Source organism: Centruroides vittatus, unplaced genomic scaffold (assembly GCF_030686945.1).
Source record: "Centruroides vittatus isolate TY-2023 unplaced genomic scaffold, ASM3068694v2 contig_221, whole genome shotgun sequence".
In the NCBI taxonomy this organism is placed as follows: Eukaryota; Metazoa; Arthropoda; class Arachnida; order Scorpiones; family Buthidae; genus Centruroides; species Centruroides vittatus.
In genome coordinates this window covers 1,614,694-1,628,586 of record NW_027121377.1, presented here as the reverse complement: position 1 = coordinate 1,628,586, position 13,893 = coordinate 1,614,694, and the positions used below count along the sequence as shown (strand labels likewise).

At 38.7% G+C, this 13,893-nt stretch overlaps 1 protein-coding gene across 1 annotated transcript; it reads right to left on the bottom strand.

Moving 5' to 3' along the window:
* Positions 1 to 2,220: 2,220 nt before the first annotated feature.
* On the bottom strand, positions 2,221 to 3,510 carry LOC136970906 (uncharacterized). Its single transcript, XM_067265411.1, has one exon. It carries the CDS (start codon positions 3,508 to 3,510, stop codon positions 2,221 to 2,223), a length of 1,290 nt encoding a protein of 429 aa, XP_067121512.1.
* Positions 3,511 to 13,893: the final 10,383 nt, after the last annotated feature.

Sequence of the window (13,893 nt, the reverse complement as noted above, 5' to 3'; positions counted from 1 at the left end):
TTAATCCTTTTTCCATCCAGCCTAACGGTTGGCCCTTTTTGTAGAGGAGTAGTTTTTGGGAATACTATACACATACATTTTTCGTGGTTGATGTTTAATTTCATTCTTTTACTCCAACGGGAGATATTTAGGAGGATGTCATTCATTCTTTTTTGGAGCACCTCTTGGTTTTTGTGAGTAATGGCGACGATAGTATCGTCTGCGTACCCCTGTATTAAACAATTATAATCGTCCGGAATAGAAGCGTTGATTTCTAAAAGGCTGTTGTAAATCACATTCCAGAGGAAGGGCCCTGCCCTCGAGCCCTGTGGGCAACCTCTGTTTATGGCTCTATTTAGGTAGGTATTATTGTTGCTTTTGACTGTGATTGTCCTGCTGCTTAAGTAGCTTTTAAGCAGATTGAACAGATTTGAGGGACAACCTGTGTCGTTAATGGCCGTGAGGATGGCGGGCCACCATGCGTGGTCAAAGGCTCCCCTGAAGTCGATGGTGACCACCATGGTGTGTTCTCCCCTACTTTTTGCCTCGCGGATGTGCGTCACTATTTTGTCGAGTGCCGTAATAGTGCTTCTACCCTTCCGGAAACCGTATTGGTTATTGTTGATCCTCTGATTGGCCTCGCAGTGAAATTGGAGTCTGTTCGCCATCAGGCCGTCCAAAATTTTCCCAATCACGGGGAGAAGCGAGATGGGTCTGTAGTCCGTAGGGTTGTTAGGGATGCGGCACTTAGGGATGAGTTTTATAGAGGCTACTTTCCACATGCTGGGAAAGAACCCCAGGTGGAGGCACCTATTCATGATGATGTGGAAAGTGGTAGGAATTGCTTCGTAGGCGAGCTTGGCCATTTTCGGGGTGATGCAATCTGGTCCGGGGGCTTTTCTGAGTTTCAGGCTGGTGAATTCTTTATGGATCTCCTGAGTGGTGAAGGGGACGTCCTCTGTTGTGTTTTGGCTGTTAGTGCAGTTCTGCCTGATGGCAGAATGTGTGTGGTCGTCCGTGTTAGGGTCGTCCATTGGAAAAAGTACGCTGATAATCCTGTTATAGGTATCATGGATCGAAGTATCAATGTTGACGTTGTTTTGGTTATTATTAGGGATACGGGTGTTCTTTATTTTACCCCTGGCTATATAATACGGGGTGGTCCATGGCTTATTACCGATTTCCGTACAAAATTTTCGCCAGGACTCAGTGCGGGCTTTGTTGATTTGACTTTTATAGTCCCTGAAGAGGACCAAGTAGCTCTGACGCAGATTTTCCCTTCTCCCTGGGTCCTGCGCGTTCCGGAACTTTCTCCTAGCTTTCCTGAGTGTTTTCCTTTGACGGGAGATTTCCCTCGTCCACCAGGGAGCCGACTGCCTCTCAGCCCTGACCGTAGTTGCCGATTGATAGGCTGCATGGATGATATTATGTAGTTTGTTTATTGTCTGGTCTAGATCGGTGGTATTATTCATTTCCATGAGGGGCCCGCTGTTCCAATGAGCCTTTATATAGTTTTGGTAGAGAGTCCAGTTTGTTTTATGTCTGATATGAATATCTTTGTTCGCACTGTGATTGTTTAATACAATCTTAATGTAGCTGTGGTCACTTGCGGAATGTTCGTCAAGTGTGCTACAAAAGACGTTGTTCTTTAAGAGGGTCTTGTTCGCAATGGTTATGTCTATCCAGCTTTCACCGGTAGAAGAAGAGTAGGTAGGAAGGGTGCTGGAATTTAACGATTGAAGGCTTAAGCTGTTAAGGAGTTCAACCACCTTGTAGCCCCTTGGGTCTTGTGTGGGGCTATGCCACAGTTGCGATTTTGCGTTGAAGTCCCCGGCGATGATGATCGGATAACTGTTTAGCAGGTTTATGGTGTGATGGAGGTCTTCTAGGGGGGAGGAAATGTCCTCTGAAGGAGAACAATAAAAAGAAATAATGATAATCGTTGTGTCTTGATGCTTGATAAGAATGGTCGTATAATAGCTATTTGAGTGCTGTCCTAACATCTGTGCGTCCAACTTTTTGTTAATAATGACGAACCCAGTATGTGGAATTTCCAGTGGGTCAGTATAATAAAGTGTGTTAAGATTACCAAAGAGGGCAATTTTTCTGTTGAAACAATATGGCTCCTGGATTATAAGAATGTCTGCCTGGTGGTTGTTGGCGACTTGCATGGCTTCTGTTGTGGCTGCTTTTGCACGCTGAAGATTGATTTGTATCAGTGTCAATTTATCAGTAGGAGGACTAGAACCCATAATTCGTTTGCTTTATGGTTTGTTCCTTTACTTTCATAGTGTTGGGACACTGCTGGTCGAATGCATTATGATTAGTTGGATGCTTGCTGTCAGGAGGAAGATCTTTATTATAACTTTTGCAATTTATACAGCAGGCTGGTTGTTCTCTTCTAGTGCAATCAGTAAATTTGTGACCTTTTGAACAATGGCTACAGCTCTGTCTAGAGGTGCAGTTATTTGCAATATGATTGTAGCCGCAACATTTATAGCACCTGGTAATGTGCACATAGTCGTCAATTTGTATGTTTGCCCAAGAGATGCTAATGTATTTTTCTTTTATTAATTGGTTTCTGATCAGCGGGGAGGTAGACAGCACTATGTGCCGACAGTTTTCGCGTAGGTTACCTCTTGTAATCACTGTGCTAAGTCTGGTCTGAGCCATGAATTCCTCTTCACTTATGCCCTTTAATTGCTCATTTTGAGCGTATATTGTGGTAATCACATTGTCATCCTTTACTGATTTCGGCACATTTTTGAGTATTATTCTTGGCCTCCGGCCTTCCGAAATTTTTGTTTTGATTTCCTCCTTTAGTTCGGAAAGCTCAGTTACAGCTTTTTCCAGTGTTATAGCATCTTTACTGTTAGCGGTGCGAAAGCAGATGCCGTCGCCTTTAACCTGTTTAACTGAAGTCACTTTAATTTTTAACTGGTCGGGTTTTATATTATTTGTAATCTTCTTGTAGATTTTCTCCATGTTTATTGTTTTCTTCTCAGGACCTTCGGCTTCCTTCGGGTAAACTATTAAAGCGTAACTACTCGAGCTCCCTTCGTGCTTTATTTTGTTGTTGAGCGATCTATTTATCGCTTTGGTAGTGGAGCTTTGTATTATATTCGATTTAACTATGTCCGAGTAGGTGGGTGGCTTTAATATTTCAGGTTCGTTGTAGGAAAGAGTAGTGGCCGGGGCCGCCTGTGACTCCCGGAGTTGCGTTAGCATGCCGTACATTTGATTTATTGCAGCAAACATACGGGCTGCTCTTTCTTTTATTTCTTTTTTGTCTCTGACAGTGGTTCCAGATCTGTAATGGGCCGGGAGGAGATCCAAAATTCTCCTTAGATGACGGCCCGCTGATTGGAGCAAAGCTCCTTCCGCCGTTGCAGTCGAGGGTCCGTCCGTACAGCTCGCCGCAGGAGTGCTAGGGGTGCTAGAGGTAGGAGAACTTGGTGCAGTTGCTTGTGGGACCTCTTCATCCAGTGGCCCGATGACCACGCGTAAATTAGGTTGTGTGGCGTTGTCCATAGTGCTTATTAACAAGGACACAAGGTAATTGACAAAGGTTGAGTCTCTTAAAATGATAGTAGCGAGAGTTGATCTTCACAGAAGCCGTTCGGCTCTAAGCCGCCGTACGGCTAAAGACGTATAAAAGTACGCTGGGTGAAGAAAAAGTCTTGATAGTGCACAGAGCGCTTGTACTACAGAGTGCCAAAGACCGTACAAATGATATAAAGTCGCGAGACAGCTATAATCCGGGACGAACTCCGATGCGCTGAACGGCTACAATGGCGCCGATCGGTTACCGAACCGGCCGAAAAACCGCTCGCCCGAAACGAAGATAAAAACCGTAGACAGAAAGGGGGGAGCTATAATAATGCTGCCCCGAAAACCAGGTGCCAACAGCGCGAATAATGAGAGCACCATAAGAACGACGCCGAACGGCGAACCCCGCGCCAGCCGGCTAAAGCGACTGTTAGACAAAGGAGAGCCGAACGTTGGGCCAGGACAATGACTTAATACCTCTTTGTTACGAGCGAAAAAGAAAATCGCCCGTAAAAATAAAACTAAGAGAGACAACAGGAGAAAAATCCGGACACAGGAATACAATACCACGCTCTACGTGGAGCCCAAAGATAAACCGTCGCGGTGGCCCGATAGGCCCGCAAAACGGCCCGATGTGCGAAAAGTTACGGTCGAAATAACATGAGAACGGATAGGCGCAGTAAAGCGTGAAATATACCGATCGATAGAGAGTACAATCCCGGATAAAAGCGTAAAAAATAAGCCTCTTACCGGTAAAAAACACCTAGTAGCAACCGCCGAAAGTCCGGAGTGTTCCGAAGCTCGTAACTTTTTTTGGAATAATCCGATTACGATAAAAAAGACTCCATTCGAGAGCTCGCGATGAGACGATTCCGATGATATATAATGATCCACGGATTGACGGAAAAGGACAACGATGCTGCGATGAAAAGCAAAAGCCCACACACACACAACATATAGCTTCGTTACACACGATGCCGTGAGCGCTAGTTCGGCGCAGAACATTCTCTCTGAGACCAGGCAGACATCAGTCCAGCCTCTGGCATATGAAGTGAAGAAAGTGAGGTGGATAGACATGTTGGTAGATATAAGGTTAAATTCGCCCGTGGTGTTGGCGATCAACCGTCCCCTCCTGTCCTCTTTTTCATGCAACCAGATTGCCGATTTCCCATTTAAATTACCCGCGATGACCAGCCTCCTGTTTGCTATTTTTCTAATTACCTCCGTTAGTTCCATAATGCCTTCGTCATCGTTGGCTTCTGGGGAAAAGTATGCGCTGATAATATTATAGGATTAGCTTGGTGCAGTATAGCGGTAGTAATCCATCTCGAGCTAACATGAGGGATCATTGCAATGTTTAAATTTGGGTTGCAGACAACAATGCCGCTTTTCGGCTCGGTATCTTTGCTGCCCGTAAGAATGTTATAGTTGCCAAACGTACAATAGTGTTGTTAATAACGTACGGCTCTTGAATGAGAATCATATCAATCTTCTGGTCGTTTGCAGTTTTAATAAGAAGAGAGCTGGCTGCCTTGCTGTGTTGGGTATCGATCTGTAGAATGTTTAGCAGAGCCTCCGTGTGGACAGGTGTGGATTAGTAACTTGACTTTTGGGTGTTCTTGAGGTTAGTGAGTTGTATAGGTCAATGTCCATAATCGGTGGTGTTTATCGATTGTTCCTTTAGTTTTAGTAATGACGGACATGTGTTGCTTAATGCGTTGTGATGTATATGCCTCTTTTTATGTTCAGGCTGCTCGTGATTAAAATTTTTACAGTTTATGCATACGGGAGTTTTGTGTCTGAGCTCACAGTCTTTATAGCGATGTTGTCTAGCGCAATGACTGCATCTCTGCTCATCTGAGCAGTCACGAGCCAGGTGCCCGAAGCCAGTGCATTTAAAGCATCTGGTCACGGGTATAAAATCGTCCACATAGATATTAGCCCATGCGATAAAGATATGTCGTATCGAGATGAGGGTGTTCCGGGTTTTTGGGGACACGAGAGCACCACATGTCTACAGTTTTCCCTGTTATTTCCCTTTTCTAATGTAGTACTAACCCTGCTGGTATTCTGGACTTCTTCTATTTCGGCATTGTTCCATATTTTATTTTGTTCAGTCATCACACGGATGATGTCTTTGTCAGATACAGCGTTAGGGACATCGAGTAAGATGATGCGGGGTCTCCTACTTTCTGACATTTTACAAATTATCTTTTCACTCATTCCTGGCAGTGCCTCAATGGCCTCTTTTAATCTTTTTCCATCTGTCTCGTTTCCCACTCTGATGCAGATCCCCTCCGCTTTTACCTTCCTGACTGCCTTAACTGCTATGTGCAGTTGTTGTGGTTGGATGTTTTCACGAATTTCGTTAGTAACTTCCTCCATATTAGTTTTTTCCCCTCCTCATTCACTTTAGGATAGAGGAGGACAGCCTGGCTGCCGCTCGTTCCTTCTCTATACAGTTTTCTGTCCAGAGTCTGGTTAATGACTCTGGTTATGTTACTGGGCCGTATGTTTATATTTTTACTTGCCACGTGGGCGTAAGAGAGTGGTGCGTTACCACCAATGTCAGGTCTAGAATCCGCTTTCTGGTGCGCGCGCAATTCGCAAAGGATCCCTAATAGCTGACTCACACAGGAATGCAGCTGCAAGGTCCGTTCCCTGACTTTTTTTCTATCTATGCTTTTACATTAGAGCTGCAAGATTCTGGGATGAGATTCAGGATTCTATGAAGGTGTGAACCAGCTTCTTTGAAAATGGATTGCTCCAGCGAATAACCGAGAGCGACCGGGTTAGAGAGTATAATTTTCTCCCCAGGGTCCGAAGTGGCTGCCAAAGAGGAATTGGTAGTTTCCATCGATAAAAGTTAAATACGGTTGAGAATGGCAAGATAACAAAACAAGCGAAGTACCACACTTACTGGGGCGTGCGATAACTGCACAAGTAACAAGAAAACGAGCGAGCGAAACGAGGTCAGATAGGATGATCGTTGGACCACGTGGCAAGAACAATGACCTTTGTTCTCGGAGAAAATAAAACCGTGATATCTCGTAAAATAATTTACGGAATATAACAAAATTCAGCGGTTGAGCGTAGATCAAGATAGTCCGTAAAATGCCCAATGATTGAATCTGACGTCGTAATAGTAATGCCAAAAATCCGGCCGAAATTTGGCCAATAACAGTCGTGGTATCAGGAAAATTAATTTCCGGAGCGGGTCAAATCGTAAATCAGACGGACTGGCGTTTGATGGTAAATGAATTATCAAAAGAAATGAACCAATAGATTAAACAGAAAAACAGAGGTACACGTGCTACGTGAGAGAGACCTTTAGAGAGCGTGGGTTGACACGTGGACCCCGACACATGGTCAAAACAAAAAAAGCCGTATCTCACGAAATAAAAAATCGATGATATAAAAAGTGACAGCGATCGAAAGCGCTCGTCCTCCGCTATAAAAAATGTCCCAAACACTTATGTCTGAAACGTAGAACTGTCGATAAAACGATCCGAAGACAGAGCTGACTAACACACGTCCTTCCGCTACAGGTCGCCAACCTGAATATCCCAGTATTATATTCAAAGATCAGTTTTCGCGAATTGTCGAAAACAAATTACTTTCTAAATTCACAGTAAAGTCTCCAGTTTTATCCGTTAAAAACAATGCAAAATATATGGATTCATGTAATAAAAATTTATCGCAATGAACTTCCAAAGATAATGAGATTATACAAACACCAAACCGCACTCTACGAAAAATCTGGCACAAACTAATGCCTTGAAAATGCTCCTCTCCAGTGTCATCACGTGACTAAAAGTTTGAAAATAAACGCTAAAAGTTTTTAAAAATTCTTCCACAAAATCTGATGAATTTAATTAATACACAATAACTAAATCTGTTTAATAAAGATTAATAATTTATTATTATAATTATGCAAATTAGATATAAAAAAATCATTGCGCAAAATCTCCCGTGAACCATCAGATGACTGTTTTGTCACGTAGCATTGAAGCTTTTTTGTAAAACACTAAAAATTTAATATAATTATTTTAATTATCCAGTCAAATTTAAATAATATAAAATGTCTAGATCTGTTTAATAAAGATTAGTAATGTACTATCAATAATATGCAAATTAGATATGACAAAGATAACTGTGGGAAAACTTACTACAAGTTGATAAAAATAGCTTTCGGTCATGTGATCGTCCTATCATCAGATTTTGTAGAGTGCGGTTAGGTGTTTGTATATTCTCATTATCTTTTGAAGTTCACTACAATAAATTTTTATTACGTGGATCCATACATTTTGCGTTGTTTTTAATGGATGAAACTGAAAATTTTACTATAAATTTAGATAGAAAAGTTGAAAAATAATTACTTTTTCGACAATTAGAAAGAATTGATCTTTGGATATAATACTTTCAAATCCTTACTTTAGATATAAGTAGAAATATGTATTATTGGACTACTAATTTATTTGTGCATATAATTATCTAGTTTCTAATTTCGAATAATTGTTTTTTAGTGTTTATAAGCATGTTATTTAGACATGTCTGTCAATTTAGTGCTAAAATGTAGAATACATCAAAGAAGAATACAAAGCTCAATTAGCAAGTAGTCCCTTTATTTACAAATTAATTTGTTGGTAGATTTTTTTACATTTTAAGTGTAATTAGTTGAAACTAAACGAATGTAAATATAGAAAGTAGAATATAGCAAGACTAATAGATAAAACTATTATCATGTATTACTCAATCAGAAAAGGTAAGAAAAATTTATGCTTTTACAATTTTTTTTTTTTTTTTTTGATAATTATAGTTCAGTGTTTATATCAAAAATAACTTTCAGTTATATTTATAATCATATTTACAAATTATGTATAATTCAGCTTGATATAGTAATATATCATTCGAATAGTAATGGCACTTAAATATTTACAGGATTAATTGAAGTTTTTCGAATTTTGTTTGATGAAAGTGAGGAAGGCAAAAGTATTGACAGTTGTATAATGAACTAAATTTAAGTAAATTAGTTGAATTTGTATGTTTCGATCTAGTTTCTTCGTAATATTACGATATACGAACTTTTGATTTTTAAATTGTATTATACTAAAAATAAAGTTTTATGTAATACTCCTATACAATGATGTATTTATAATGTTTCTGAACTAAATAATACTTATTAAATTGACATCCAAGCTTTACAAAGTACTATGAATATTAGAGAAGACCGTTTTACTATAAATTGCTACGTCTTACTCTAATGTTGGTTTTACAAAAAGTAGGTCAAACAAGGACCGTTAGACTAATGACGTAGGCTGTTTACTTCTTCAGGTTGTATCGATGCTCTCGCGATAGCGTGATTTACAGAAGTCACACCTACTTTTTTCTGACGCGAGCTAATTAGGAATATTAATTTTTTTAACCAATCAGATGATAGCGGGAGGTTTACATTCGAGTTATGTCGATAGATGGCCGTCTAAAATTTTTATATTTATTTTACTTTTCTCCCTTTATTGTAATTTCTCGACAACTAAAGGATATTTGAAATAAAGTTGGATAATCCAACTAACCGTAAAAATTCTACAACTTTACGAAATGGTCCAGATATTTATATGAATATTTTTGCGGCTATATACGTCGCTCACCACTGCCACACAATCGCCTTTCACGTTTATATACGTCGCTCACTATAAAGAGGTTAAGGCTTTTTCGTTATCAGTAAGGGAATGGCGAAACTTTCCGATTGATAGATCAAAGTTCACGGGGTTTCCTATAGAGCTATATTATTTTTACGGCTTATTTTTATGCTTATAAAGATAAAACATGCATGGAAACAAAATTTGAATTTTATTTAAAATGTTACTCAGAATAAAAAAGTTCCAATTTGGGCAAATTAATACTTTTCATAAGAATTTTTCTAAATGGCATATCGAAATAAATATTGAAAGCATTTGGTACACAGAGCATCTGGTCAGCGAGGACGACCGAATTGTACGTCATCATCTTATGTGTTGACGTAAATATACAATTATTAAACAGAAACAATTGAGATGTAACAAACTTCACCCAAGTAAAAATTTATAACAGTTTAGATGAGGATCAATATTTTCTTTACAGTTTTTTTTTTGGGAAATGTAAGTTTGGTTCTGGAAGTGGTACTAACAAAACTTTTACCTGTATTATTGTTCTCTAAATTTCATTTATCTGCACCAAATTTGATGTTTCTGATTGAGTTATTAATAACACAGAGTAATATGTTAAAAATGTTATTATTAATAAATAGACTTTCTACTTATTTAATTCATTCATAAGGAAAAAGGGCAAATGGTTCGCATACCAAAAGTCCAAAAGATCCCACTGTACTTTTACCCGTTTTTTTTCAACATTTAGACTTTATAACAAATTACCGTTACTTTTTCAGAAGAAGTAGAGATCAGATATGTCCAATTTGGTTGAAGCACTCTGTCATAATCAGCTCATTTTGAATGTATTTGCATAGACGTACCACAAAAATATATACTTCAGTAACCACCATCTTATAAGTTTCTGAGTGAATTTTTAATTTAAGAAAACTAACGTTTTCGATCTATTCCATAGATCATCTTCAGGTTTAAACTGACAAACAAAAATAATTCCATAGAATGGAATACAACATATTTAAATTCAAAAAAACCAACAACGGAGCAACTAATTAAAATGAGAATTAAAGCGTAAAAAATACACAAATGTAAACTAACAAACACATAACAATTCCAAAGTTATTAGTACATGCTAACATCATTTAACTTTGTGTTAGGCGCGCAGGGAAGTTGAACACGGCGGGGCGCGCGGGGTGTACGTGCACCCCGCGTGACTAAAGGTGTTACTGAAAAAATCAAAATTTTTTTCGCGATTTTTTCGTTTTTGACGTTAGTGGGATTGTGTTTCTGATGTATTAATCAACAATACTACTTAAAATATATCTGTTTTATTTATTTATAACGAAAACGAAAAAGTATTACGTTTCGCGAATTTTTCAGGAAAAAAATCGTCAACTTCAAAAGTCTATTTTTCAAACTGTAAACAAGTCTGTTGCTATCTAATCGTTGAATCGTATTCCCGTATGTGTTTTTTAACTGTTCCAAACATTAAATGCTTTGTCACAAACCCCGGGCCAAAAATATTTCAGTATTTTCAAAAGTACACCCCCTGAAACTCTACAGCGACTAGAGATAAAAAGGCGAATTATTGCCAGATAACATCGATAGTTAACTTCTTTTACACTGTAATTGGTTACTTTCTTTGTCTGTTATTACATCCACCAGTAAAAACAATTGTCGGTAAAATTCCCGCGAAATGCCACGCCCCCGCAGACTACCACTTTGACTTATGTAAACAGTCGCTATAAAATCGCTTGTTTTAATCGTTTTTTTTACTTCTAATTTGGTTACGAGAAATTTTCTGGCGTTATTCAGACAAATAAACATGTTTTCAGGACCATTTAGCAATAAATATTTCCAAAAACGCCATTTTTCAAACTTTCAATGCTAAGTCTATGGGACACTTTTTTCCGTTTATTGGCCTTAAAAATCTTATTTACACGCCTTCTATGGTCTTATTCGTCATTTGTATTATGACTGATTCGATATCAAGCAATGATCGTTTTTTCAGTACACTAACTCGGGTCCACCCCCTCCAATGGTCGCGCTAAAAAAACTTCCGCCGTTAGGCGCGCGGGGTGCAGGTGCACCCCATGCATTTTGCTGTGTTTCTTTTGTAAAAAGTTTTTTTTTCCTGGAATTTTTAACATTTTCAGTGCAATCTTCAGTACTTTGAAGGAAGGTACTGAGGGGATCATTTTTGAGCATTCATTACATGAAAATTAACAGATAATAAAATATTAAGGTTCTCCAAATACGAAACACATCGCAAATTATGAGCCATTTGTAAGCCTCTTAATTGTAAATTTCCAAGCTGACGGTAATCCCTCAGCTTCCCTGGCGTTAATGCATCTATTGTCGAGTCTACTCTTGTATATTTCTATTTTTTTCGCCGTCTTTGCTAAAGTTGGAGAATATATTTGTCTGACGATTTCCACCTCTTCCCATCCAATGACGGATCCTTCGGCCCTGGCCATCTGTGCCAGAACCGTTGCGTTCGAACTTTTCCTTACATCATATTTGTGTTCTTTGACTCTAACATCTAGGTTTCTCGTTCCGATATACTCCTGTTTTAATCCTAATTGTTGGTTTTCATAAGGGATCTTATAGACTCTAGCTTTATCCTCTTTCTTAATTTTCCTTTTATCAGTTCTTCAAATTTTGTAGAAGTTCACAAAATTATAAATATAAAATTGTAAAAATAATAATAAACAACAGAAATTAACACTTTCAGCAAGAGCCGCATGTAACTCAAGAGGGGCCGCATTTGACCACGTCTGCTATATAGTGACAGGAGAATGATTGGTTAATGTTACCTTAGGATCCAAAATGGCGGCCAGGGAACTTTTTTCCTACTTCGGAGACTTCAACGGGGAAAAATTTTTCCCTGGAGTCGAGACGTCGACGACGTGGGGGTTTTTTCCCCATACAGTTTCTACCCTGCGTTCGAAGTTACCGAGTATTCTGTAACCTCGAAACAGAGACGGTGTTGTGTAAATTTGCGACGGTAGAGGGAGCCTTTTCGTGACGTCGTGCGAGAGTAAAATCGGCGGGAAATTCGTAGGGGTGTTACGAACGAATATGCAAATGCATGATCTGCGACGTGATTTCTGTTCATTTCTAGGCAATTTTATGCAAATCGACTAGTTTCCTGTTGGAATCGTTTACTGCTGTGTTGCGACGAATTGCGTATTGGATTAATTGCTGTGTTTTTTTTTCGTAACGATATTTCATTTGCACACAAATTGCTATCGGTGAATATTTATTATTATTAATTCCTCCAGTATTAGTAAGTATTGTTATTTCTTTTATTACAATTTAATCCTAAAAGTTAGAGAACCAAGTAATCAGAAATTAAGGAAAGACCGTGTTTTTTTCCTCTCCTTACCTCCCCGCGTTTAGTTTATTGCCAATTGTTCGATAATGACTAGTTTTGCCGATTTGAGTTGCAACGACGAATTTTGGTCGAGATGCACTTCCCGTGATTTCTACAAGTTAACGGAAGACGACTTTTCGGAGCTAGGTTTGCCTCCCCGTATCGATAACGCATCGAATTTTGCTGTAAAGTTAAGCATACAGCTGACCGAATCCGTTTGCATTCATTGCGATGAAGATAAGAAATGCTTCATATGTCAGGTGAACGACAGATCAGAGAACACTGTGAATTGGATCGTTTGTAAATACGTGAATTCCGGCAGTACGATAATAACGGACGAATGGAAAGGATATATGCACATTGACGACATAGAAGGAGTAGCGGTCGAACATAGAACAGTCAACCATTCGAAAAATTTCGTCGACCCCCAAACAGGAGATCATACTCAGAATATCGAACAATCGAAAAGTGAGTAAAAAACTCCTCTTTTTGTTGTTTTTTATTGTTTATTTCGGTGAAAAAATCCGCGGAGTCTGCAGAGAAATTCGAGATGGCGGCCGGAACCGCGGCCATCTTGAATGCAGGGGAAAATTTTTTCCCCGTCGCAGTCTCCGAAGTAGGGAAAAATTTCCCCGACTGCCATTTTGGATCCTAGAGTAACATTAACCGAATGATTGTATTCTGGTTTTATAACAAATGTTTATAAAGTTTATAAAGTATGCGTAAAGATTGACATTGTTGATAAGACTACTCTCTTTTATTGGCCAAGTATAACCTTCTTTATTGGTTATTGTTCATTGCTCATTTCTAATATTTTCATATTTAATACACTCAAATAAAAGGTGTGTTTGAGTTTCTCTGTCTCCGCATATTTCACAAGTGCCGTCGTTATTATGATGGAATCTATTGTTGTACTCTGCAAAGTCACCATGTGCAGTCATGAATCTTGTGTATTTATTATAAAATTCTTATTTTTTATTCACTGGTGAACGTCAGGTAGATATTCAAAAGTTCTCTTTCTTTTGTTGATTCCTCTTTTGCCATCTTATTATATATTTGTTCATTATTTCTCTTTTTATATATTTTTCAGATAATTTCTTATATACTACTTTTGTGTTTGAGCTACTTGCCTCTTTTGCTAGTCTACTCGTTCGTTTCCAGGGTCACCCATATGTGCTCTTACCCAGCTAAAAGATATATCGTTCTTCTTTGCTAAGATATATTTTCTAATATTGTCGATAAATTCATGTTTGTTATCATCGTCATTCAATGCTTTTAATACGGAATTACTATCTGTGAAATTGTCATTGTTATATTTTTCGGTTAATGTTACCTATGGTAGCCAAG